This window comes from Molossus molossus, unplaced genomic scaffold (assembly GCF_014108415.1).
Source record: "Molossus molossus isolate mMolMol1 unplaced genomic scaffold, mMolMol1.p scaffold_m16_p_8, whole genome shotgun sequence".
NCBI lineage: Eukaryota > Metazoa > Chordata > Mammalia > Chiroptera > Molossidae > Molossus > Molossus molossus.
This window is the reverse complement of record NW_023425402.1, coordinates 74,790,277-74,815,912: the sequence shown is the minus strand read 5'-3', so window position 1 is coordinate 74,815,912 and position 25,636 is coordinate 74,790,277. Positions and strand designations below refer to the sequence as shown.

The following is a 25,636-nucleotide window of genomic DNA, read 5'->3' as shown; positions in this document are numbered from 1 at the left end:
GGCAACCATTTCCCTGACATACACATATTTTAGCTGTGATGGCCCATAGTTCATGCTCCATGCTTTTCCCCAAACCAACCTCCAAGTCTTTAAACATTTGCCTAAGAAAAGGCAAGTGACCTTATTTCATATCTAGACATAATGATGCCTTCTCTGATTTCTTGAAACCCTTCCCTGACCAATGCAACCATGAGTCTTATAATTTACTGAAACATTAATTCTGTAGGTTGAAAAAGTGGTAACCAAAGCCATCCTTTCATACAACATACCATGTGTTCTAAACTCGGCATTCTTTCTGTTAGTTTGATATGTCCTTTGCCAGTACTTTAATGTTCGTGCTCCCTATATAATTAAACAGTGATAGAAAAGAGTGCTGTTTTCCTATTGGTATGAATCTGTGCAAAGGAGGAGCGAGCATATATGTAAAACCCTTTTCAATCTTAATTGCTTAAAACATAGTGAAAATTTCCAGTGTATCTCTGTTTTTCTCTTGATTTACCCACATTAATAGCAGGAAACAAATGCCTAGATACAAAAGTAATTTGAGTTTTAGTTTAGTACATATATACTGCTTAAGTTTCCATTCTGAATGTGTCCCCACCCTCCAGTACCCTGACTGAAAGGAGCCAGTCCCTGAAGATCTGGGGACTAAGCTGGTTCCTCAGCACACTGTCTTCCCTCTCCAGGATGAAGTCATCATTCCCTCCTACCCTGACATTTCCATGTGTTGCAGCTTTGTGTTTAACAGTTCCTCTAGAACATAGACATTTGTAATTTTGCTTAATATGCTTATTGACTTTGGTCAGCGATGAAATGATTGGGCTGTAAAAAATAATGTCGTGACAACAAATTAATGACCGATTACTGTGTGCATTTGCCATATGTTAATAAAATTTCAAAGTAGCTGTTCATCCTATTTGGATGATTGGATATTCCTTTTATCTAAGACAACCATGAAAATAGAAACTGACTTATGTTCTCAGAATTTAATAAATATCAGGCATTTCTAAAATGAATGAATATATGATTTTCAGATTGCTTCTGCTTGCTTTTTAGGTTTACTATGACTCAGTGTTTAGGGACAAAAATCTAGATTTTGTTCTACAAAGAAATGAGGAATAAGAGGCCAGCTTAGAAGTCAGAAACCACTTGATTGTTTTCCTCTTCTTCAGTCTTCCTCAGCAATTCTGCAGCAGAAGCACAACAGAACTGTAATAATGCCCAGAACTGGGAATAATATAAGAAAAAGACAGAGGAGGATAGCAAGTCTAGGGAACACCAAGAGCAATATTTAAGTGGGGCCGACTTGGAAAGAGGAGAGTGAAAAGTCCACAAGATAGACTTGGCCTCCGTGGAACCTGTAGCCTCCGTCCTGCCACCTTCCCTGCCCCCACACACCAGTATCAGCGCTGCCTCCAGTGCCTGGCGAGCCCTCCTGCTGTGCGTCTCTCATGTCCTGATTCCCGTCTCTCCACTCTTTTCTCGTGGCTTCTTATTTATCCTTCAAGAATCAACTCAGGATTCTCCTCCTTGAAGAAGCCTTCTGTGATCCGCACTGTTGCTGGATTGAATGTCCTGGCCCCAGGTTCTCGGAGAACTCTCCACACATTTATTTTGGCATTTACCACATTCAGTTGGAATTATTTATGCTCAGATCTTTCTCTCCCATTACACAATAAGATCTTTATTATCATAAAGAGAGATTTATTCATCATACCATCTTTTAACCCAGTATCATGCATAATTCCAGACAAATAATAGGCATATAATAAGTGTGTATCTGTACTAATACCAAAATGTGGGTTTTTAGATTTCTGCAAGGGAATTTATTGATCAGGAGAGTCATTGACTTTATTCTTTATTTGAATTATCACATATGTCTTGACGTTTTAAGTGACTTTCCAGAAATGAACTATACCCAAGAATATGACCATGTTTCAGTAGCCTCTGTGTGTGTGTGTGTGTGTGTGTGTGTGTGTGTGTGTTTAGGACTTACTCTTTTTAAAGAGCATTTCTCCAAGATGAGTCATGAGGCATTCATTTTTGAAGCTCCTGCCTATGATCCCTTTCATATTTGAATTATATAATTTTGCTGACATTTTTAAACATAGATAAAATATGTCAAGGAATGAGTGAATGCCTTAGAAAATATACTTAGGGTATTGGTAAAACATTTTGAAGAGAAGCATAAGAAAGGAGGTTCAATAAATGAGAGGTTTGGAGAGGGTATGATTATATTACTAATGAATCTTTGAAATTTATCCAATATCCAAGAAAATTGTGTATATAATGTGAATGTCTATAACAGTCCATGGAATCTCAGGCTGAAATTAATTAAAGTGTTGAAGTGCTTTAGCTGGGATTTGAGACACGGTGGGGATGTTTGGTGTGATTTTGTTTAATATTCTACTTGGAATGGGTGTGCACCTGTACCTTCCACAATGTCTGTCTGTTCATCAATAGCAAGCACAGAGCAATGTGTTAGTGACCTTAGTCAACACTAATTTTCAATTTGGAAATAGAAATGACAGCCTGAAACTGGGTGCCAGTCAAAGGTAACAATGCTGGATATTTTCATATATCCAGAGTGGACTATGAGCTAAGGAGCCATTATTCAAAAGCTATCTTTTTCACTTCTATTGTTTAGAGTTTAAAAAAAAAAAAATAGAATTAGTCTGAGCCACAACTCTGCAATGTCTTCTCTCCTTTAGTGGGATTGGAAGGAACTGGCCCTGGGCCTCAGGAGGCAGCAGCATTCTGGCCGAATTCGGAACCCTGCACTTGGAGTTCATACACTTGAGCCACTTATCAGGAAACCCCATCTTTGCTGAAAAGGTGAGATTCCCCACCACACCTTGCCTTGCAAAGCCTTTCTGTGAGAAACAATATCCTCTGCTGAGAGATTTGGTAATATTGGACGTGGAAAAGAACAACCAAGTTTAATATAGCTTTATGAAGTTTTGTGACATGCAGCCTTTCGTGTCCTGGAAACTCACTGTCTTTCCGTGGCGCGACCCTAGCTTGGCGTGAGAGCACCTGGCTTCCACAGCTCATTCTCCACACCTGGAAAGCCATTTCCTCCGAACTTTTTTTCCACATCGAAAAATATATAATTTTGTATGGACTATATGAACCACTTATGTGAAAGACTTTTTAAACTCAAGGTGTTATATAAATGTAAAGTAGCTATTGAATCAATTTCTAATTGTCAAGAAACAAACTTACAGATATTTGGATAAATTCCTATTCACCCCACCACATGGCCCTTAGCTTTTACCCCACTTTTCCCCTCTCCTTTACAGCAAAATTCCTTGGAAGAGTTGTCCCTGTTTGTTACCTTCTCTTTTTGTAGCCCCTTTGTCGGTTGCTTTCCCGCCAGGCATTTCCCCAGCCACACCTGTCCCATGGCGGGTGAGTGCCACGCTGTCAGGGGCTGTCCTCATTCGCACCGCGTCTTCCTGCCCTCTCAGCCTTTGGCATACTTACTCACTTCCTTCTCCCGGAGACGCTCCGCCCTTGGCAGCAGGCACAGGGTACTTCTCTGGCTTCTCCCCTTCCTTCCTGGGTGCGGCTTCTCGTTCTCCTCTCTGGGACCCTCCTTATCGCCCCACCTCTACATGTTAGAAAGCCCCAGGACTCCACCTTGGGCCTCTTCCCTTTACGGTCACTTCCCACATCCTTTCATCTATGGGCCTACATGCCATCTCTGTGCTGTTGACTCCAAACTTACCATTTCAGTCTCAACCTGTCCCCTGACCTCCAGACTTCATATTCAAGAACCTGTTCAGCCTTTCCTAAGGTCTCATAGACAGCTCCCACTTAAAATGTCTTACACTCACCCCCCAGACCTGCTTCTACTCCAGACTTCACTGTCTTGGTAGCTGGCACCTCAGTTTACCCAGTGGCTTAGACCAAAACTCTCGAGGTCACACTGGTTTCTCCCTTTCCGGTAAACTTCAGGTTGAAAGCATCAGGAAATCCTTGGACAGAACTTATATGCATGTATGCATGAACAGTGGACATGGACAACAAACTGGGGAAAGGGCAGGAGGGAGGGGGAGGGGGGAATCAGTGGGGGGAAAGGAGAAACATCTGTAACAAAAATTAATTGATAAAAAAAAAAAAAAGAAAGAAATCCTTGGGCTCTATGCTGTTACCTCTGCTGCCACCTGGATCATCCCTCATCTCTCACCGGGACTCTGAAGTGGCTATCTGACCACCGCTCGCTCTCTTGCACCCCAGTCACACCAATTATAAACCAAGTCTTCGGTGGCTTCCCATCACACTCAGAATAAAATAAGCCCTCAGGGCCTGCAAGGCCCGCATCTCCCCTTTGCTTTCTGTCCTCCAAACCCACTCTCTTCTCACGGCCTTTGGACTTGCTCCTCCTCTGCCCACGTTGCTCTTCCTCCAGTTTTTTGCCTGACTTGCTCCTTCGTTTCTTAACATTTCTACTCACTCTTTCATAAGCCTCCCCAGGCCCCCTGAGAAACGTAGTACAGCCTCACCAGTTCACATTACTTTTTTGTTACCATCTTGTGTTTTTTCATAGCATCTATTACATATTATAGTACTCACATTGCAGATATTGTATTTTTTTGTTTATTATCTGTCTCGTCCTACTGGAATTGACTTTGCTTATCTACTGAAATCCCCAGTTCCTTGTGTGGCATCTGGCATAGGGTAGATCAGTGTGACTATGTTCACTTACTGCCTATCATTTTTGTAGGCTAGTGGCAACTATCTTTGTTCTAATTCTGCTGCATCATTTAAATCACCTTTTTTTTTTCTAACATAGAGAACTATGATCAAGAAAGAGAGAAGAGCACCAAAATTGTTTTATAGATTTTCACAGTAACATTTTATTTTCTGTTGTAGGTAATGAATATTCGAACAGTACTGAACAACCTGCAAAAACCACAAGGCCTTTATCCTAACTATCTGAATCCCAGTAGTGGACAGTGGGGTCAATGTAAGTCACAAGATTAGCATTGTTTTAGCTCTTTATGGTCCCCAGCACTGTTCTAGTAACAGAGAAAAGACAGAATAAAGTACAATCTTTTGGGGAAATGTTTAGAAAAGGGGAAAGAAGGCATTGTTTCTTTAATAAGCACTTTCTGTCATAAGGCAGTGTTACCAGGAAACTAGAATGTTTTTCATGCATAACTGGGAACATGATGACATATAAGCACATTTAAAGCTGTTAATTAGAAAGGGACAATCTAGTCAGGGTTGTATGGTCTGTAACAAAGTGGTCATGAGGATAGCAGGAAAATGGTCCCTTTGTTTTAACGATGGTCATCGGGGTTTTATAGAGAGTAGCTGCAGCATTCTACTTCATAACATTTTCTTTCTCTTCACTACAAGATGAGAGAGGAGCCTGAATCTCTAAGGGTCGGGAAATTGGAAGAGCAAACGGGGTATTTTCTTTACTTAATTTTAAGCCAGCAGATAAAGGTTTCTCGCCAGTAGAGTTGCCTTAGGGTAGGAGCAAGTATTATGCCAGAAGCCCTCACTTGAGAGCCTGGCAGACTTTGACCAGGTGTAATGATTCCAAGTAGCCGAAAGAAATCTTCTCAAGCTGATTTGGAAAAAACGGTGGTAGATTACGCAGCAACAGAGAGCAAGTGAAGAATACTAAGTGAGATGCCTAGCTGTGCCGAGTGTTAGAGTGCCTTAAAATTTAACTCTAAGTGGAGTTCTTTCATATATTTAAAGACCATATATTCTTAGATGGCTATGCCTCACCACTGCTCTCGAAGTACTTTGCTTAAAGAATAGTAGAAAAATACTAAAATCTATGTGTGTGTGTTAGTAATGGCTAGGGAAGGCCTAGTCATTGAGATCAAAAAACCATAAGCAAGGTTGCCACTTAACCTCAGTGTGGTCTGCCGATCACTGGACATCCCTGAGACCTTTCAGGGCGTCTACAAGGTCAAAGCTGTTTTTATAATAATTCTAAGACTTTCTGCCACTGTGTTGACATTTGCACTTATGTTGCAAAAGTATTGGTGGGTAGAACTACTAAAGTTATAGTGAGGACCATGGCAGAGGCTCCAAACAGTACAATAGTCACATTCTAAATCTTCATGGCTGGTTTAAAAAAGAAAGAAAAGCCACTTTCACTTACAAATGTTTTTAATGAAGCAAAAGTAAAATACTGATTCTAGTAAATCTCAGCCACTGAATACATATCTTTGTAATATCCCATGTGATTACATCGAAAGTACGCTCACTTCTGCGTGGTAAGGAACAGTGGTTGCCTCCTAGAAAAGCACCGCGTGGCTGAGCTGTGAGCCGAACCAGCCACTTACGCGTTACTGGCACCAGTTTTACTTGAAAGAACAACTGAAGCCAAACTGGTTTTTCCGAGTTGGTAATTAGTAGATGTGTTCTTGAAAATGAGCCTGTCACTTCAAGGAAAACTGATAGTATCTATGCCAATGATAAAATTTGAACTTCTAAATGAAAATTAGAATTTTAGAAAACGTGTATAACGCCACCATGAATGTGCTCATTGCCTTTAACCGACACAGAGTCTGTTCTGATGAGATCGGTGATGATATTAACAAATGTTGGTGTTTGGGTTTTTTTGATACTGTGTAATGAAATGTGTCAACATTTGGAAGATCTGCATAACTCAATGAGCAATATTTTCCGAATGACCAATGCATGCTTTTACAAAATCTTGTAAGAGAAAAAGATCCGTTCAAAGTGCAAGATAGACCACTGGCATTTAATGCAACAGCACACAAATACATTGGTGTGGTTTCTAATTCTACATTGCAACTAACTTGTAAAAAACTTGAACCTTTAAAAAAAACACTTGTCAAATTTTGTTGTAGTATCAAAGAAAAATATCCACAATAATCTGAAAAGACTATTAAAATACTCTGCCCTTTTCCAACTGTATAACTGTGAGGCTAGATTTTCTTCATCTGTTTCAGCCAGGACCACACACAGCGGGGATGGAATGTGGAGCAGATATGAAAACCCAGCTGTGTTCTAGAACAGGAAACATTAAAGAGATTTACAGGAATGCAAAATAGTGTCACTCTTCTCACTATTTTTGTTTTGTAAAACATACATATTTTAATGAAAAACTGTGTTATAAGGTGTATATTATTTTAAATAAATTAATAAAATATATTAATTTATTTTTAATTTCCAATTTGGTAAATATTGATAATAATACATAAACAAGTCTTTGGGGTACTTATTTGTTTTTAAAAGGGTAAAGAGGTGCTAAGATTATAAAAATTTTGAGGAGTATTTAGGGTAAACAGAACTTGATTGGCTTTCTGAGGGCAAGATAACTAGATGTGATTCTCTGAAAGGACAGGTTTTTAGAGTTCTCCTCGTGAAAGATTCAAAAGTTGAAAAAAGTCTCTAGGATTAACTGCTTTCTTCCTGTGGTTCAGGGTTTAGGTGTCACTATGAAAAGGGACAAAAGAGTTGGCTGTACTGGAACATCCCGGCTTCACCTTCTGGGTCACAAATATACTATGTATTTGGCCATGTTTCCTGGTACAAAGCGCCCTTTATATTTTAATTGCTTAGGGGTCAGTTTCCTGATGGAAAAACAAACAGGTTGAAGGGGCCCATGCCTCTCCCCTCCTGGCCCCGTCCTGTCTTCCAACCACAAGGAAAGCACACTTACTTCTTTATTTTCAATCAAGGCCTGCTTGGCCATGCCCAGATCTGCTTGTTCTGTTTCCTCAACCCTTTGACCATCCCTCTGACTCTGCCGCGGCCCAGCGCAATCGCCATTTCTTCCGGGAGGCCTTCTTCAAGACCGCGGATGGAATCTGTTAGCACCCACACCTCCTCTACTCACCCCTTTTTCCTCCCCTGTCCCAGCACTTCGGGTGCTTTCCTGTCACAGTCCTTTTCCTAACGATTCGTTTCACACCCATGGACCTAGGGATTCAGACTCGTGAGGTCAGTGACTCTGTCTCAGTCGTATTTGTTGACCCAACTCACAGTACCTTGCACCTAGGAGGTGTTTCCTTAACTTAAATGTTGTGACCACCCATGCACTCTGTATCCAATCTATCTTTCTGCCTCTGTTCTTAATAGTGGTTCTATTTATTCTCTTTGAACATTTTGCCCTGCTCCTCAGTTGTGGCTAAGAGGCAGCATCTAGTCCTGCTCACTGATAATATGAAGAGATCTTGTGGCTGTTGAGGCCAGATGTGGGGCTCCATGTCAATAAACAGAATAAGTATCACCCTTCTTTGGTTATATAACAACACTAATATATGTATAGTGTCACCAGCATCACTGGAGGATTGCTTTGAGGAGAGAAGTTCGGATTCAGATGAAGTCTACAAAACTAAAAAAATGAAGCTATTAAGTATTTCATTCTCTTTTTCTTGATTCTTTTGTTTGTTTGTTTTTTCTCTTTTTAAGTATTAGGAATCTTGTTATGGGACCTATTTCTACTGGGAAGAAAAGGATAAATTATCCCCTTTAGAGAAGAACATAATATTTAAATGACTATAGTACACGTTACCGTTGGAGCATTTGGGCATATAAATACCACATATGTTCTTTCAAGAAATAGGCGGTTCTTTCCTGCTGGCCAAGTCAGGCATGTGCTCCCCCTCACCCACTGAGACATTTACACGGACTCCGCTGCTAACACAGTCATCCAGACCCAGGGCAGCTTAGTGAGTGACATGCTAAAATCCCCAAAGGACTTCATCTCTTGTTTCTCCTCTACGTTCCTTTATTTTGATTCTTTCCAAATATGAAAATTTTAAAGGCAGGAAATAAAAAAATAGAAAATTAACTAGCCCTTACTAAAATTATTTAAAATACATGTACTGATATGTAATCCTCTTTCCTTTTTCAAAAATTACCAAATGCCCAATCTTACTTCTTTCATCCATTATAGAATCATAACCCAAGGGGGAAAGAAAATAAAGCTGCTTCTGGCTGTTAGTTTCAACTCCCATTGCTTTAACTCTGAGGACTTGTCTGGATCATGGCCATCATTTCCTATTGCTTCCTTCAGTCCTTGTTATGTTGACAGGAACCGGACAGTGATCTGCCTGACCATGCATCACTCGCATTTGTCTCCTGCAGTCATGTTTATAACAACAGGGCTTATTATTGATGAGATAGGTCTTACTCTATTTAATTTTTAAATGTCAGAGGTTTCTGTGGTGATTTATGTAGGAAACTGTAAAGGTCACCTCAAACATTGCTATTTTAAGAACCAGCTTTACAATGGTAAAAACACAAATTTTACATTAAAATTGAAATTATAATTCTGGATTTTAATAATAAATTACATTTAACCTCTTAAAAATATAGCCCTTCTGGCTTGAATAAGTCTGTAGTCCTTATTAAGATTGACTTAGAATGTTTGCTTTGCTCAGTTGTCCCACTCAATGCAGTTTTCCAAAATAACTGCATCTTTATTAATGCTCAACTTCTCTGTGAATTCTAGGAATGATATTTCAAATAGATTATATCTGTTTTTATAGCTGAAATGCTTGAAAAATAAAAGTATAAAGGGCAAAAGAATGCATGGAGTGTTATGCAGTGACGAGTACACAGACCCACATGCCAGCTGCCACATGGGTCGAGTCAGATGGCACTTACCGAGGCTGCATTCTTTTTTGGCCTCTGTGAGCCTCAGTTTCTCACCTTTAATGCGCGTGCTACCCAACAAGTTGATAATGTAGGCAGTGGGCCTGGCATGATACATGTCAGCGGAGGAGGAGTGGAAGAACGGTGTGGAATACAGAAAAGCTCTTGCTCCGTCTTCTTTCTTACCACCCACCCAAGGGTTTTGACCCTTCAGATTGATAACACTGGAAAACCCAGTGTATAATAGCAATAATAATAATAAGCCACAGAGAGCCGAGGATCTTCTTGTTTTACTGCAAGCCACTTTTTAAAAAGATTTGTTAATGCTCATAGCTTTGACATAGTTTGTATTATTGAGAGTTAAAGCAATTAAATATTTATATGAATATATACTGCGAAACACTTTGATTTGGTATATTTACTAGTGATCTAGATTTTTGGAATTGGGAAGAGAGGGATTACATATTTTTTATCTTTCTGCTTACAAAACCACCCTGGTAATTATTTAGAGTATATCGCATTAGTTAACAGCACATCTGCTCATTTCAAAACGGCTTTCTGAAAACAAGAGATTTTTGGAATTTAAAGGTAACATTGAGTTGCAGTTGACGTAGGGTTTTGCATCCTAGTTGCTAATGTGATTTTGCTGCATTATCTGAATTAAGACTGAATCATTCTAAAATTCATTTTCCTCTCTTGCAGATCATGTATCAGTTGGAGGACTTGGAGACAGCTTTTATGAATATTTGCTAAAGGCATGGTTAATGTCTGACAAGACAGATCTAGAAGCTAAGAAGATGTATTTTGATGCTGTTCAGGTAAACCCAGTAGTTAAATCATCTTTGCCACTCAGCTCTAACTTGTAACTTACTTATTAATCAAGCTTTAATGAAAAAATGGAATCCTGCAGGAGCGGGTTACAAATTATTTCCGGTTAGGTAGAGTAAACTGTCTGCTAATATAACAATAGTGATCACACTTGACGTATGTAGTTCTCAGAGCGCAGTTAGGTTTTTTACATGGTTCAAACCTCAGTGAAGATTTACATATCTGAAAAAAAAAAGGTTCGCATATCTAAAAAAAGGTATTTTTCTTCAATGAGCATGAGTTCCCTACTTAGAGTCCATTAAAATTACGGAGAGGAAAAAATCCTAAATGTATATTCTGAAGATTGCCTGCCTCCATTTGAAGTAAACTTTCGTACAGAGATATATGGACAGTACTCTCGAATAAAAATCTGAACTAACCGAACTAATACTGAGGAGAAGATGATGAATGGTTTTCAGAGGTCCTTTAAATGGAGGAGGAATGGGAGGGACAACACTTGCTGAACTGTGTTCTGTGTGCTCAGGAGTGTCAGGCAGACACTGGTTGGTTCTCTCGCAGTAGTTTCGGTGTTACTCCCCGTATCACAGCTGTAGCACAGATAAGACAACTGAATTTCAGAGAGGTTGAGTGTGAAACCAAATTCGAACTAAAACTTGTGTCAACACCCGCTCCCTTTTACCTCACCGCTGTGGATTTGTTTGTGTATAGAATTTCTTTGCCACATGTGACTATTTCTTTACAGGCTGTAGGTTAGTGAAATAAGTCAGGAACTACTTAGCAAAGTCTATAGAAGGTGGCCAGTATACGAGAAAGCTAAGCCCAATCAAAAATGAAAGTAAATAAAGTAAAAAAAGAAAACTATTTTATGTAAAATACTTGAATTTGTACCCAACTTTTCAGGAACAAATTTTGTAGCAGAATCAGATACCTTTGTGATTATTAAAAGTAGTTTATATAGTAACTTATCTTTTTTAACATTAATTATTCTCAAAGCATCTCAAATAATGTTGTAAAATTATGGCTAAATAATCAGAAAATTGACCTTTTATTGACTGCTTAGAAATTTTTTTATAATTGAGAGTAGTAATTCATAGGAAGAGAAAAAATGGAAATTTGGAATTTCAGTAAAATAGCCATTGTTCTAAAATTGGTCTCCCTGAGAAGAGGTCTGGGTGATTTTGACATAGACTGATTTTCTTATTTCAACATAACCAGCTCTGCTCTGCTCTGGTTAACCAGCGTAGACCTCTCATTGCCCCCCTCTCAAGCTCAGTAGGAAGCTTCACTAACAGAGCAGATACAATTGCACTAGTTCACGTAGAAGAACTCGAACACCTTAGCTAGGACATTGCCCTTCATTTAGCACAGCCTTTGTTAAGGCACATGATAAACATCAAAGCCTACTAGGACATGGTCCACATGGCCTCTTCCAGGTTTGTTTTGCTTCATTCCCATGAGATTTAGGTTTTAACCTAGGTGGTTCTTCTCTCCATGCAAGTATAGTTTCCATTATGTCATTTTTTAATTACTATCCTGGCAGACATTTTAATTATTCTAATCTTGGCCCCTAAGACCTGATGTTCCAGGAAAAGCAACTTTAAAATATTCTTTGAAGTATTTTCCCTTTGTTTCTAGAACTGTACCCACACAGCTTTTAACATATTGTATTTAGACAAACCATTGACAGGAAAATCCATTAAGAACAACTGAAGTCAAAGTGTTTCTTGTTTCTCTTAATATAAAAGCACTTTCAATCTATTGTGTTTTCAACTTAGAAAGCAAAGGTAGAGCACTTAAACTTCTGATTTCGAGAAGTAGCCATGTCTTACATAACAAAGTTTCTTTGTCTAGTTGTACTTATAGAGATTATTATTATCAAGGAGAAGATCCCTTACATTATTGTTCTGGACAATTGAGTTACTGGAGATATAGTTCATCATTTTTAGCTTCAAGTAGATTTTAGAGAGTATTTAATCCCAGAGTGGTATATTTTCTTTTTGTTTTAGTTATAAAATATCTTGAGCTTTTAATTGGATATCATGGCCTTCCCTGGAGACCATACCAAGAATCCATAGTGATGGATGCTCACCTTGTCAGAGGTCCATTAGAGTGAATGTCACCTGGGCTGGTGATGTATTAGAAAATTAGAATACTAGAGGCCTCATCAAACTAAGTTTGTTTGTTTTCAAATATAGAATAAAATCACAAATATATATAATATTCCTTTTTCCTAATTAATTCTCTGTAGACTTGACACAACATGTTTTAGAGCTACTAAAGACTATTTTTTCCTCCTCTATATTTATTTATATTTTCTAATTTTCATACAAACATTGCCTTGAAGACCTTGGAACTCTGTTGTCTAATTTATTTTAAGAAGTAGCAACTTGGTCAGAATCATGCCAAAAATAATATAGTACTTTATGCAGGATCCATAAGGGGATAATAATGTTTCTCTAATCCATGCTCAAAAGCTATTGCTCTTGCTGTGTAGAAAGAATAATTTCTTGGATGATGAACAGGTATCTGCTTGAAGGACTTTATTGCAATTTGTGCTATGAGAAGTGTAAATAGCTAATACGTTCAGTCACATTAAATAAGAATGAAATATTAATGTAATAACTAGACCATCAATAAAATTAGCTTAACCACAGTTAATGAGCGCAGTAGTGTGTTTATTTATTTATTACTATCTTGGTTTCATTTGTTTACTTATAATAAAGGTAGGGAAAGTTTTATCTGCCTATATATTAATTTTAATTTATTCTTCTCTATCAAAAGTTTTATCTATGTCTACTACTCCCAAATGTGCTTCCTAAAAATCCCTCTTTTTTGTTACTAGTGTAAAAGGTATAGACAGTCATGGTTCTTGTCCCTCTATGAAGTAATTGGAGGGGGGGGGGGGCAGACATTTCCTGTTACAGTAATTGGAAATCAGTAATTCCAAGCACACTTCATTTTTGCTTTTTAAAATATAAGGCTTATTTTATGTTCTCTAATTTCTTTAAAAGAATATTAACAGTTCTGGGGCAGAAATAATAGGTGTTTTATAAGTAATTTTTGTAAATTATAATTTCTCCCAAATTTACAGATCTTTGTTCTCTTTAAAAAATAAGCCACAGAATTTATATGCATCTATATAACCATGGACATAGACAACAATGCCGGGGGGGGGGGTGGACTCGGGATCAGGAGGAGGGTGTTAATGGGGGGGGGGGGAGAAACATCTGTAACAAATATAAATTAATAAAATATATGTGTGTGTCTACATATATATATAAAATACTTAGTCACTGAATACTAATGTACTTTGTAATAGAATTATTAGGGGGGATTTAATTCAAGTGTTACAACAATGAAAATGTGAATGATGTGATAAGTCACTTTTATCAAGTGCTAGTCCCAATACTGACCACTTTCTAAACAAAATGCTGCTGAGTTTTCTCAGCAGATGCTACTATTCCCATTTTGTGAATACAAATGCTGAGATTTAGGAATATAGTAAGCAAACTACCTACAAAGTTCACAGATAGAATAAAGTTTGTCAAAGCTGGAATTTGAAGCCAAGCAACCTGACTCAAAAACAAGTCTTCTGTCCCTCTCTATTTTGTTACACCTTCAAGCCCAAGAGAGCAACAGAAAGGGTACTACCACCAGCCTGGATCTCATACACAAATATGCTGTTCATTCATGGCAAGGCCTGTGCTTTGTGCTGTCTCTCCATTTGTGAAAATGGAAATGCACTAAACCAGCATTACCACTATACCAGTGGCCTACCTTTGAGAAGGAGACAGCTTTTTAGGTGTGTGGACTACAAGTGTTTAATCATGGAGCCAAGCAAAACAGACTGGGCTGGCCCAACAGTGTCCATTCTAACTAACCCAACTAATACGGCATGGAGTAGGGGAAGAATACAGAAAGCAATAACAAAATTTCAGGGTGAATTGGATTTGTAACACCAAATTCAAATTGTGAGTGATGTTATCTTCTTTTTTAATATTGTGGGGGTTAGTATAAATTGTAGAAGAGATTACAAATGCTGAAAAATAAGTTTTATTTTCAGGCAATTGAGACTCACTTGATCCGCAAGTCCAGTAGGGGACTGACTTACATCGCAGAGTGGAAAGGGGGCCTCCTAGAACACAAGATGGGCCACCTGACCTGCTTTGCTGGAGGCATGTTTGCACTTGGGGCAGACGATGCTCCCAAGGGCCGGACCCAGCACTACCTTCAGCTCGGGGCTGAGATTGCCCGTACCTGCCACGAATCTTACAATCGCACGTGTGAGTACATGTTATTCTTCATTTACAATCTCTCGTCATGGGCTTTTATTTATTCAGTAAGAAATGCTGTCGTTGCTGCCTTCAAAAGAGTATCCACTGTGCCTGGTGAAACTTAATGGTCATGATTGATATCTTAAAGGAAATGGTATTTCCAGTTTAAATGACACTGCTTATCTACTTGAAAATATTTACTCTTAGAAACAGAAATCCAGGCCATAAAACATGAAGCCAGTCTAATTTATTGACTTTGCTTAAATAACGTTGTATAAGAGTTTCTGACCCAGTGCAAAAGAAACTTAATATATTTTTATAAATTATTACTTATCTTTAACAGTGTTTCCATGAAATAGGTTTTGACTTTGGCTCCCTCCTTATAAAATAGGGTTTGAAGCACAAAGATTAAATAGTTTTTCGTGACATAATGACTTAGAATTCACAACCACTGTTTTTCTAGCTAGCTTATAAGGTATTTCATGGTACCTTGTACCTACCCAGGGGTTGCTCGGTAAACAGTGGTTAAATTAAAGAAATTGAAGAGTTTTTACTATTTCTCAAATGGACTCTTTCAGATGACTAAATTTTAAAAGTATATTGAATGTTATTTGATATGTGATGTTTATAAATATTCCTTAAAATAATTTGGTATTGTTCTTGAATGTTATAAAGTAGTTTCTAGTTTCATTTAAGTTGTAGACACTAAGCATTGTTCAGTAACCTTTGTCACCCATTCCATATTCTTTAGTTGTGAAACTGGGACCAGAAGCTTTCAGATTTGATGGCGGTGTTGAAGCCATTGCTACAAGGCAAAATGAAAAATACTACATCCTACGGCCAGAGGTTGTTGAGACTTACATGTACATGTGGCGACTGACTCACGATCCGAAGTACAGGAAGTGGGCCTGGGAAGCTGTAGAGGTGACATTTTAATTTGCTTATGTTTCTTATAGATAAATGTCTCAGAAAAAAAATGTTCAGTGGTACCTATAAATCTAGCATATCAACTTTTCTATAATTGTTAAAGCTTTAACCAGACATTTTCCCATTAAAGACTGAGTGTTTTCACTTAAATCATCCTGTATCTCTGGCCTCAGCTTTGCTTAATATAATAATAGTTTCATATACACATATGAAACTGAATAATGATAATAGTTTCATATATGTGTATATATATGTATAGGTATATGTGTGTGTGTATATATATATATATAGAGAGAGAGAGAGAGAGACAGAGAGAGAGAGAGAGAGAGAGAGAGAGAGAGAGAGAGAGACTGAAGGAGATATCTAGAAGGAGATACTATAAAATTAAGTTTCCATGACTGTAGAAGTGATGATCACTTAATTTCACAGAGGGTTATAGGCAACTTAGGGATAGTTACCCCTGCCTGTTGTCTGTTTCAAGAAGCCACAATGTGTGTGTGTAGTTTTTTTTCCATTAGTCTTTGGGCATTGAAATGATGATACAGTATGTGCTTTTACTTAGAGTAAATTAGCTACTCAGTTTTAGAAAGAACCTATAGAAAAACTACTTTCCTTCACTAGTCTCAAGTTTCTCTGAATATTTATAAGTTGTCCATCTGTCCATGTGTTTTAATTCTTTGTCACCTCTTGGGTCCCTTCCTGCCCAATATGGCATATCATGTTCCTACCCTAATCTATTGTATGTGGATGCCAGCAGAGGTACCCTCCAACAAACAATGTGTAATTTTATTTATTTTCTTTATTGATTTTCGAGAGAGGAAGGGAAAGGAAGAGATAAAAACATCAATGAGAGGGAACATCAATTGGCCGCCTCCTGCATGCCCCCCACTGGGGATCAGGCCCACAATCTGGGCATGTGCCCTGACCGGGAATCAAACCAACGACCTCTTGGTGCATGGGTTGACGCTCAACCACTGAGCCACACCAGCTGGGCAACATTGTCTACTTTTAGGAGCTATTATTCTGAAATGAATGGGAGAGAATTCAGGGGATAAGAATAAGCAAACACTTTAATTACACTGTTATTCTCTAGCACTCTTTGTTAGAAAGGTGGCTTTCTTTAAATACAGTCCATTAGGAGCAACTTCTCTCAGGAAATCTAAGATGAATATTGCCTTTGTGTAAAATTTAATATCTTAGGAAGCCGTTGATGAACCTCACTTATTACCCTGTTCATTTAGTGTGTGTCTTGTCACTAGTCATCAGCCAGTTTAAGTAAGAGCAATTCTTTAGGCCTCTTTTTTTATTTTTTGCAAAGTTTTCTAATTATGTTTAATCACTGGTAATTTCAATTTCTTTAAATTTACTTTTTATTCCTCTGGAAAAAAAATGTATTAAAATTACAGTTCATTCAAGTTTTGGTGATAGGAAATTACTTCAGTCTTCAATAGGCCAGCAAAGGAATCAAGGCCAGTATTTATCAAATATCAATTTAAATTAAAAATAGCAGGAATAATGTATTTCATCAAATCTAAAACACCATAATTGATTTTAAAATACCATTATTTTATATACCACTAAGAAAGTACAACACTACCAATTAAATTTTACATGATAATTTTAGAGATGTGAAAAATGTGTGGCAAAGAATTGATCAAAAGTGGAAGGTAAGTAAATCTCCATAGCCATATGGGTAAGAAGCTTTGATTTGCTTGGCCTTTCAGGGGAGTGAGTTTGTTTGTGATGTAATAGGGTTGATTTGGTGTATTAGGATTTTACCTGCTGCCAACTCGTAGTGTAGAGTATGATGTGAAATCGTTTCATTATGTCACAGCACAGGGATCTGCCGTCTTTGCCCCTGGGAACTTCTAGGACTTAGATACAGTGGGAGGGAGGAGTGCTGGGCGGCTGCCCTCTTCTAAAGCTCAGAAATCACGGGCTAGAAGGTGTGGCAACACATTTTGCAGTCACAGCCCCTCGCCCCCTGGGTTTGTGTTTCGGCTGCAGCTGCAGTGGGCGACGCCCTCGCGTGCTGGCAGCTTTACCTCGGGTGCCCCAGCTTCTCAGCTGTTCTGACTCAGAGCTTCTTCCCAGGCAGCTGCCTATGGTCTGGGAAGTGGGGAGAGTTCATGGTCCCAGGGGCAGCCCTCAACCAGTGAGCTGCTGGAGTTGATGGGTAGCATCCCAGTCATCCTTCTTTGAAGAACAGTTCTGAGACGTGTTCTGCACAGTTCCTCAGGAAGCGTAAGCAGGAGTGAGCCCTTGCAGCATTCCGTTTCACTCTCCCCACTTCTTAGTATCCCCTGCCCCCCAGATTTCTTGCATCCAACCCTTGTCTCATGCTCTTGTTTTTAGGGGAACCCAAACTAAAACATAAGGAACCTTAAAAAATCACCGAGTCCAGTTTCCACTCAAAGAAAAGACTCCTCTGCAGATCTTTGCCAGATTACTAGTCCTCATCAACTCAAGGGCTTTGCAGCAAAATAGAATATTTTAAAATAGAATATACTACTAATAACAGAATTCATGTCATCTTTTTAATGGCCAGAAGTATTGGAAAGTTACTCCTTTAAAAAACAGAATTTACAGTGTTCTGTGTCCTAGGGCTACCGAAAAAATAATCCCCTCTCTCGGACATTTCAGCTCTTCAATTATCCGAAGACAGCACCTGTGCCGACTGCTCCTTCCCTCGTTCCTCCTTTTCCTCCACCTTCTCGTGACACGGTTCCCATCTGTGTTCTTTCAGGGCTGAGCACTGACTCAAGAACCTGTCTTCTGGGTACTATTTCCTAGAGCCTGTGGTCCAACTTGTTCTTGTAATAGATGTGTAAAACCCCTGGCTTACATCAAAACTATGGTCAAATGATGTTGACTACTGCAGTGACTACTGTGGAGACATCTCTTTTGTTCCAGGCTTGTTTTCCCCCATATTTCCAGTTTGTAAAGAATTAGTCAGCTGTCTTCCTGTCTTCTAACACACACTCCCTTCCCAGACTCTGTCAATGATACACTTGATAAACCCGCTTTCCATGTCTTAATTACATTTCTAAACAGTGTCAAACAAGATATGAGGGTGTACAGTCCAGTGCGCAGCACTAGAGACTTCCTCCACAGGTTACCAGCCACCATTGCTCACAGGCGTTTGCGCTCTTGGGAACTGACCTAACAGAAAAACCATCTACATGCATAGTTCTTTTGCTTTTTCTCAATGTGAGGAAGAACATTATTAAATTCCTCCTAATTAAACTTGCATAATTAATATTCTAATAAAGCTCATACTATAAGTTATACATATATGTTCATATATATGTAGTGAATATAGGTTCTATAATGTCTATAAAAACAGGTATGTGTAGATTATATAATGTCTCCACAGCTGTGGATAAGCCTTAGGTAGGGATGTTCATTTCTTTATTTGCATAGACATTTTTCTCTAGTTCCCTGAATCTAACCTTGTCCATGTGGACATTCTGGCTCTCAGAGAATGATTTGTCTTCCCAGTTCCTGATTCTACCTCCCCAAGCTTGGTCCCTGTTCTCACTCTTTGATATGTCCATTTTGCCTGGTTCTCAGACCAAACTCAACCAGGTAGCCTTCTTACTGGCGTTGTTCCCTGGGATACACTCGGAAATCTCCGTTGGTCAGCTGTGTGTCTACCCTGGTGGAGAAAAGAATGCTTTTCTATTCTTACGGTGATGCTTTCCAGCTTAGAGCTTACCTCATGCTGCCCACTATTTTTCTTCCTTCCTCCCCTAACAAAGCCCTCACCTGGAGTCATGTTTGTCTTTCCTCTTCTGTTTAGAGCTCTAGTCAGCATAAACATTTTTCTGTCCATCCTTTCTTTGCTTTAGCACATCCCAGTCACATATGGTCACTAATAAGGAATGTAAGCCTCTACTGAAATTGAGACGGTCCCTATGCCCAGAGGCTGAGACCAGGAACAGACTGTAGCAAAATGCTGTTCTGATCAGACTCTGCTACAGTAGATACATCCTTCTGGTGGATTCTGTAAAACCAGGGCCTGTGTGGGGGCCCAGGAGAGTCGCTTGTCCTTACCTCTACATATATAGCATCTGAAAATTTAGATGTGACATGAAGGCTTTTCTGTTTTTTTGAAAATTTAAAATGCATCTTTGGCTTTTTTTTTTTTAATGTACCAAAAGCCTGAAAAAAATAAAAGAAGCTAGGCCTCTCTGGACCTCTACCAGGCCCAGGACTGTGCTGTGTCTGTCGTTGTCACAACCCTGCACTGACCACAGGAACGTTGCCTGGTTCGGGAGCCCCTGCGGCCACACTGTTAGTGAATCTAGAGCCAGACACGACCCCTTTTCTAAAACTTTAGAGTGTGTTCTTAGCTGCTGTGGCTCGCACATCGGGACCATGGGACAGAAAGGACAAATGGGTGAACTGAAAAGAGGAAAAACTTTGGGCATTGCCAACCCCCCAAAGCAAGGCTCTTTCTGTAACAAAAGAAGGAGCTTATAGAAATCTAGGTGGGAGGGAAGCCGGCCTAGCACCCTCGTTAGTTTATCACCAAAGAAATTCAGAAGAAAAACCAAGAAAAAGTTTGGTGGTTAAATTATTTTTTAGGAAATGTCTGCAAATTGGATTTTATTATGTTCCACAATAATAAACTTACTCATTTTTTCTAAATCTAGATTTTTTTCCCTTTTTTCTTTTTACAAATAATTTTTAACCTACTCCATTGTATCTGGTATTTGACTTTATCAAAAAGAACTTTGATCAAAAAAGGAAGGAAGGAAAAAAATAATTGGAACTGAAAGTTCCTTTCTGTAGGCTTTCCCACACTTGGCTCATTGTCTGCAACCAAGAATATAATCAAAGCTTTTTTTTTTCTTTTTTTTTTAAGTTGATCTTATTTTCCCGGGGGGCTTTTAGAAAGTACCAAATCATGAGACTTTTTCTTTATTCATGTATCCTGCCAGTTAGATTTTCTTTAACCTGATAATTAAATGTTTCTCCTCATGACCCCGAGCTCCGTGCCTTCTGCCCTGCAGCCCTCGTGTGCAAAATCAATTTCCTCATTATCAGTCTCTGCAGATGGACGCCGAGCCCTCAGCACCGCGTCCCTGCTCGCGGGGTTCGCCTTCTCTCACCTCTCTCTGGGCTCTGCTTCCTTAGAGCCACGTTTTCCTCCAGGACCATTTTCCAGCCGATAAAGATTGTTCTCAATACGGCAGGGTCTCCGTTCTCTCTGTTTTTGGTAGTTGGGGTAAATGGGAGAAAAGCAGAGTATAATTATGCACATAAAAAAGGGGACAGTGTTATGATTCATAAGAGAAAACTGAAAAATAAATTTAAAATGACATGAGAACCTAACAATAACTTTACCTTGTTAATGTTTTCTATATTTGTATTACTTCATTATAAATATTGGGTTTTGTAATCTTAAGGTTTGTTTTTTTGGTCCACATACTATGAATTAAAACCGGATTTCAGGTGGCAGGTTTTATGTGACTATAGTTAATGGGATTATTCAGATGTGGTGAGTAGGAAATAGCTGTGTTAGAGCTGACTAGGCCTGGTAACTAGCAAAGCAGCCAATGTAATTTCTTTTTTTTTTTTATTCTCACCTGAGGACATTTTGCATTTATCTTCAGATAGAGTGGGAGGGAGAGAGGGGTGAAGAGAAAGAGAGAAACATCGATGTGAGAGACACACATCGAGTGGTTGCCACCCACATGACCCCAACTGAGGCCGAGGACAAACTGCAACCGAGGTACATGCCCTTAGCGGGAACCAAACTGTGGTCTCTCTGGTCCACGGTGGGCGCTCTAACCACTGAGCCAAACCGGCCAGGGCTATAAGTTCAAAATACAAAGACCAGTCAACATAGTGATGAGGGACAATGTAGAAGACAGTTATTTTAAGTTGTTTCCTACATTTTCATTCCCACCCTGCCCAACCCATCTCTTTTCCAAATACTCATTATAGTCACACAGCTACAGGAATGTAGGGTCCTTTCTCTCTGGATTGTTACCAGTGGATTCATCTGTCTTCTTCCTTCCCAGACTAAAAAAAGAAAAATATATTTTAGAAATAGATATGAGCCACATTTTTCTCACTGCTTTCCTTTTTTGTCTTTTATCTCTGTCACCAGTATCACTAATTAATGATCCACAATCAATTTTTCATCAATAAGATGTTCTGATTATAGTAGCAGTTAATTTTGGGATTATAACCCACTTTCTTAACCAGTGGGTTATAATCCTATTTGACAGGAATCTTTCTAGACCAAGGGTCAGCCAATGTTTTCCATAGTTAGGTTTGGGGGCCACACACAACTACTCAACTGCCATTGTAGCCAGAAGCAGCCAGACCACATGTACACACGAGTGTGGCTGTGGTTCAGCGACACTTCATTTACCAAAATAGACCCTGCTCTAGATTACAGGAGGAAATGGTAAATATTACTGAAAAGTTATTCCAAAACTCAGTGTAGAAGTGTTTCCAATCAGGGAGAAGATACATCATCCATATATCCTTTAACTTTTCATACTGTATTTGCATTTACATTTTATCTTTTTTTTTTTAAAATACCACCTAAAACTGTTATGATCTATCAATTTAATTTGAATCCTTACTCTATTTGAATATGACCATGTAATAATAGGAATCAATGACAATCGGGTGACTGACTTGGGACCATTTCCCGTGTTTGTCGTGCAGGCCCTGGAGAAGCACTGCAGGGTGACGGGAGGCTACTCGGGCCTCAGGGACGTTTACCTCAGACAGGACAGCTATGATGACGTGCAGCAGAGCTTCTTCCTGGCAGAGACACTCAAGTGAGTCACAGCATTCTGAAGGTCGGGCTGGGGGAGCTGGGCGCATCTGGGTCGATGTGTTGATCAACAGCACGTGCAGACTCTAAGCACGCCTGCCTCTGAATGCCAGTCCACGTGCACGGCGACAACTGCTGGTCGTTTTCAGTCCTCGTGTGAGTCTGAGGGCTGGGCCTGCTTTGACGGTGCTCACACGCTGAATCAAAGTGCAGAGCCGCTGTGCACTCTGCGTCAGAGAGGGTGTTCCTCGGCGCTTGCTCCACTTGACCGTTGTCCATGGTTCTCCGTCAGGAAGGGAGACACTGATGTGGTTTTGCTGTTCCTTTGTGGTTTCGCTGCCTCATATACCCTTGTTTCTCTCTCTAGGTATTTGTACTTAATATTTTCTGATGACGATCTACTTCCACTGGAACATTGGATCTTCAATACCGAGGCACATCTTCTCCCTATACTCTCTACAAATAGAAAAGAAGTTGGAGTTGATGAATAATAAAAAGACATTTTATATTGTACTCTGCTCCATTGCCGTCACTGCATACCTTAACAGTTCTTCTGGTATTCAGGCACAGGATGAATTTTTATTACTAGGTCTGTGATTATTCTAAGTTCTAAAATTGTTTTGCAGTCTTTTATGTTTATTATCATAGGCTTAGATGGACTCAGATTCCTTGTCGTATCTTTTATTATTCAGTCAGTAAATCACAGATTTTTTTTAAGTAATCTATTATCTCTGGAGTTCATGCAGGTGGAGTATCATTTTTATTAGACTGAATAGAATGGGATACCAGTGACCTCTTAATTACAATTTTGATTTGACTGCAAAACTTCTCCCTCCTCTATGAGGAGATGATGTCTGCTTTAAGCTGTAATGTTTTGCCATGTTGCAAAAAGCCATAATAATAAATTAAATATTAAAAAAGCTTTTTCCTTTTTAATTTTATGTTAATATGGTTTGTCTATCCAGCAGAGACAGATCTTATAACTGTGACAGCCTCCTTATGCGGGTCTATCATTATTTGATAGAATGTCTTCTAAAATATTTTACTTGCATTTCAATTCAAAATAGAATGTCATCCCAAAAGGATCATGTCATATTGACCTCATTTCATTGGAACCACAGTATATTTTTGTTGTTGAATTATATTAGTGTTTCCTAATTGGTGAATTAGTTCTCAAATTTTACTTGAAATGTCCTGTGTTATTTCTGAGTCACATGCTGGTTAATTCCTTCCATTCCCCACCACACAGCAAAGTGAGCTTGTAAGTTTTGCAGATCCCTGCTATTACTCAATTATATTTTCTAAAGGGAAATAGTATTGCTCTTTAGTGTGTTAGATTTTGCTTTTTACTAAATATATGAAGAATTGGGTCTCTCTAAACAAGAGGGTAAATATTTCATATGGTTTTTAATTTGCATTTCATATTTAACTTTTTTTCTTAAAGTAAAGAAAGCGTTACATTTGGTTCAGATTTTTCAGATTTGTAAAGGGCCCTTTCTCAAATGTAGTCAACTACTTCATTTCAGTTTATGAAAGCAGAATTTAACTCTGAAAGAAGCTTTACCAATGTACCTATTCATGGTCAATTGAGGAAAATCTAGTAAACTTTTAGGTCAAATAAGAATATAGTCTATTTTGTCTGGCTAAATTCAACATAGCCATCCCAGCTTAGAAAGACTATGTAGGAATGGATGCTCCCAATCTCCCTCAATTTTTTAGCAGATCAAAATAAGTATATGGTTCTTCAAAGCGTTGTTTTGAGATATGAGTCGTTTTCCCAAGAATAGATTTGGTAACACCTTGTGTTTTCTTCTCACATTGGATCATATTATATGTATGTCCTCATGAAAGGGCTAATGGGGTGTTTGTATTCTGAGGCACAAAGACTTCAACCACCTGCATTGTCAGCGTGCAGTGGTCAGCATGCAGTGCAAGGCCATGGATTTGGTTGAAGCAGATGAAGTTGCTGCGTTTGTAGTTTTAAAACTAGCCAATGTCAACAATTTCATATGGTTCAACCTAATATTTTTTAACACAGTTATTTTCGTGGATCTCTATGGACTTGTTTTAGCTATTTCAGCCATTAGACATGTTTCAAAAGATTTTCTTTGTCTGAAAGGACCACCTTATGTGACCTCTTTTTTTTAATATTGTACATTGGTATACAAAGAATATGTCAAAGAATAAATAAAATTGGTAAATGAAAAGCATCCTTTAATACATCATTATTGCCATGCTAATGTGTTGTGAGACCCAGAATATCTTCCACTCATAGGTTCAGCTCATCTTATGAAATGAAATGGTGAGAGTTCTCTTTTCCCAGGACATAAAGGCAAAATATAAAAAATTATTGCAAAAATTGGGCCATGTGTATTTAGATTATAATTTCCTAGAAACATCCTTGGGCTAACAATTTAAGTTAACTTATTTTCTTTGCTTTTAAATTTGATTTGAAAGAGCACAAAGCGGATATGTATTTCTGCAACAGATAGGATTTTAATATCAGGTTTATGTACACTGCACTACAATGTATCCTGATATAAGTAGGCAAAAAGATTGTATTAGACGTTGTTCTGCAAATCACAAGAATAAAGTTTTTTAAATTCTACAACTTGGATTATTTGTAAAGTCCCAAAATACCAAAAAGGTAAACAAGATAAGAGATTAATATTAGAGTGATATAATTTAATTAAAGTTATATTTTGTGTTAATTATTTTAAACAACTAAAGTTTTTAGATAGACACTTTCATTCTTTTCAGCAATTTCATCTAAAAGGTGAATAATCAAAGTAGCACTTAATTTTCTGTTTCTGCATATGGTTTCGGTATGCTTTGTGCAATTAACATTATGTATATGAGTTGTATGGCAGTTTACAAGACTCGGTATTTGTCGTAACTCCTTCATATGTGTTACCCATTCTTTACAGTGATTGTTTTTGATTTGTGCATAAATCCATTCTGTCATTTTCAACTTTATATAAATCTTTAATGTTATGGGAAACATAATAGATTGACACATAATTTTTAAAAACTATATTTGTAAAATTTCTCTATTGTGAATAAAGCCTTTTAATATATCTCCTTATTGGTTTTGTTTTTTTCCTTTTAAGTCATTTTTTGTGTGTAGGGGTGAGTGCATACCATTGCGAATGAAAATACTAGATCCTAATAATCATTCCATACCACACCCAGAGTATCTTGACAA

At 38.4% G+C, this 25,636-nt stretch overlaps 1 protein-coding gene across 1 annotated transcript in view; it reads left to right on the top strand.

Moving 5' to 3' along the window:
• Positions 1-25,057, top strand: part of MAN1A1 (mannosidase alpha class 1A member 1) — a 158,490-nt gene extending 133,433 nt beyond the window's left edge. The window contains exons 6-12 of the mRNA XM_036248533.1: positions 2,712-2,835; positions 4,879-4,972; positions 10,303-10,418; positions 14,492-14,711; positions 15,454-15,626; positions 22,320-22,435; positions 22,799-25,057. Of these exons, the coding sequence (XP_036104426.1) occupies positions 2,712-2,835; positions 4,879-4,972; positions 10,303-10,418; positions 14,492-14,711; positions 15,454-15,626; positions 22,320-22,435; positions 22,799-22,922 (967 nt within the window). The 3' untranslated portion in view covers positions 22,923-25,057. The remainder of the gene's footprint in view (positions 1-2,711; positions 2,836-4,878; positions 4,973-10,302; positions 10,419-14,491; positions 14,712-15,453; positions 15,627-22,319; positions 22,436-22,798) is intronic.
• The last annotated feature ends 579 nt before the right edge of the window (positions 25,058-25,636 follow it).